This window comes from Haliaeetus leucocephalus, unplaced genomic scaffold (assembly GCF_000737465.1).
Source record: "Haliaeetus leucocephalus isolate CR32 unplaced genomic scaffold, Haliaeetus_leucocephalus-4.0 Scaffold162, whole genome shotgun sequence".
In the NCBI taxonomy this organism is placed as follows: domain Eukaryota; kingdom Metazoa; phylum Chordata; class Aves; order Accipitriformes; family Accipitridae; genus Haliaeetus; species Haliaeetus leucocephalus.
The window spans coordinates 14,708,976-14,710,400 of NW_010972598.1; the positions used below are offsets into that span (position 1 = coordinate 14,708,976).

The 1,425-nt window shown below is 68.6% G+C and overlaps 1 protein-coding gene across 1 annotated transcript in view; it reads right to left on the reverse strand.

The window, feature by feature from the left end:
- The window catches only part of NPC1L1 (NPC1-like 1), a 6,757-nt gene that overhangs the window by 2,783 nt on the left and 2,549 nt on the right, over positions 1-1,425 (reverse strand). The window contains exons 3-7 of the mRNA XM_010563009.1: positions 1,268-1,368; positions 1,009-1,181; positions 795-923; positions 503-685; positions 78-192 (exon numbers count right to left, since the gene is read on the reverse strand). Of these exons, the coding sequence (XP_010561311.1) occupies positions 78-192; positions 503-685; positions 795-923; positions 1,009-1,181; positions 1,268-1,368 (701 nt within the window). The remainder of the gene's footprint in view (positions 1-77; positions 193-502; positions 686-794; positions 924-1,008; positions 1,182-1,267; positions 1,369-1,425) is intronic.

Here is a 1,425-nt window from a genome sequence, read left to right on the forward strand (position 1 = left end):
GTGCCACGTCCCTGTGCCCCCCCCCTCCGACCCCGTGCCCCTGCTGTGTCCCCCATGTCCCTGTGCCCCCCACTCACCCAAAAAGAAGCAGATGACCTCAGAGAGGCTGCAGAGCAGCATGCTGGGTGCCACCCGCGCTAGCACTCGCCCGATGTGCTGCTCCCGCGTCTCGCATGGTTCTCGCTGCGACTGCTGCTGGCCGGGGTGGTGAGGAGGGGGCACCCGCCGTGGGTGGCCCCCACCCCGGGGACCCCGCACAGGCACCCATCGCCCCTGCGCCCCACGGGGACGTCCCCACTCAAGGGTGCCCACCTGCCCCACGGGAAGACCCTTGCCCAAAGGTACCCCCCCCCCCAAGGGCCACATTCCCCGTGGGAATCCCTGCACCCAAAGGTGCCTCTGTGCCCTACGGGGACCCTGTCCTCAGAGTGTCCCCGTGCCCACCTGCCCCATGGGGACCCCTGTACCTGCCGGCTGCCCCCCCGCTGCCGTGCCCACTGACCTGGTACTCCTGCACGAAGATGAAGATGTTGTCCGCGCCCACGGCGAGGACGAGGAAGGGCACGACCTCAAGGATGACAAGGGACGAAGGCAACCCCAGCAGCGCCAGGAACCCCATGGAGGCGAAAACGGCACCCAGCACCACGACGATACCCCCCAGCGCCAACGTCACCTTCGATTCCACCTGCAACGGGGTTGGGAGGGGGGGGAAACAACCACCCGCTCAGCACCCGGCGGGGGACCCTAGGGTGCTGGCATCACCCCGACACCCACCCTCTGCCCCCGGCGTGTACCAGGACGCGGCGCCAGGCCGTGTACTCGCCCAGCGCCAGGGCGATGTAGGCGAAGACCACGAGGTAGCTGATGGCGAAGACGGGGATGTCCTCCCCCGTGGTGCGGTTGATCTCATCCTCCAGCGAGCGCTGGCAGAAAAGAGATGGGTCAGGGGGTGCTGGGCACCCTGGGGTGACCCCGTCCCCCCCAAAACCCAGCCAGCAGTTGCTTCACCTCAGCCATGAAGACAACGGAGAGGTTGGGGCCGTGGGCGCGCTGGAAGTTGCCCACCACCTCAAGGAAGCGGCGCTCCCAGCTCAGCACCCACTCGTGGCGGGGATCGTCGTGGGGGAAGTTGTTGAGGGAGTAGGTGACGATCAACGCCTCCGCCTCCGTGTACTCTGAGCCTGCGGGGATGGCGGGTGACGTGACATCCCCCTGGGTGACATCCCACCCGCCGTGCCCACCCGTCCCGGCGATGCCCGGCACTTACCGGGGTAGCCGCCGAAGGCGATGTAGGGGAAGACGGGGCCGCCGTATTCGGCCATGCAGCTCAGCTCCAGCGCCGTGATGTCCTTGAAGGAGAGCGGAGAGCTGGTGGGGACACGGCGCCCGGTGAGCAGGCGGCTGCGCCCGCCCCGGTGCCCCCCC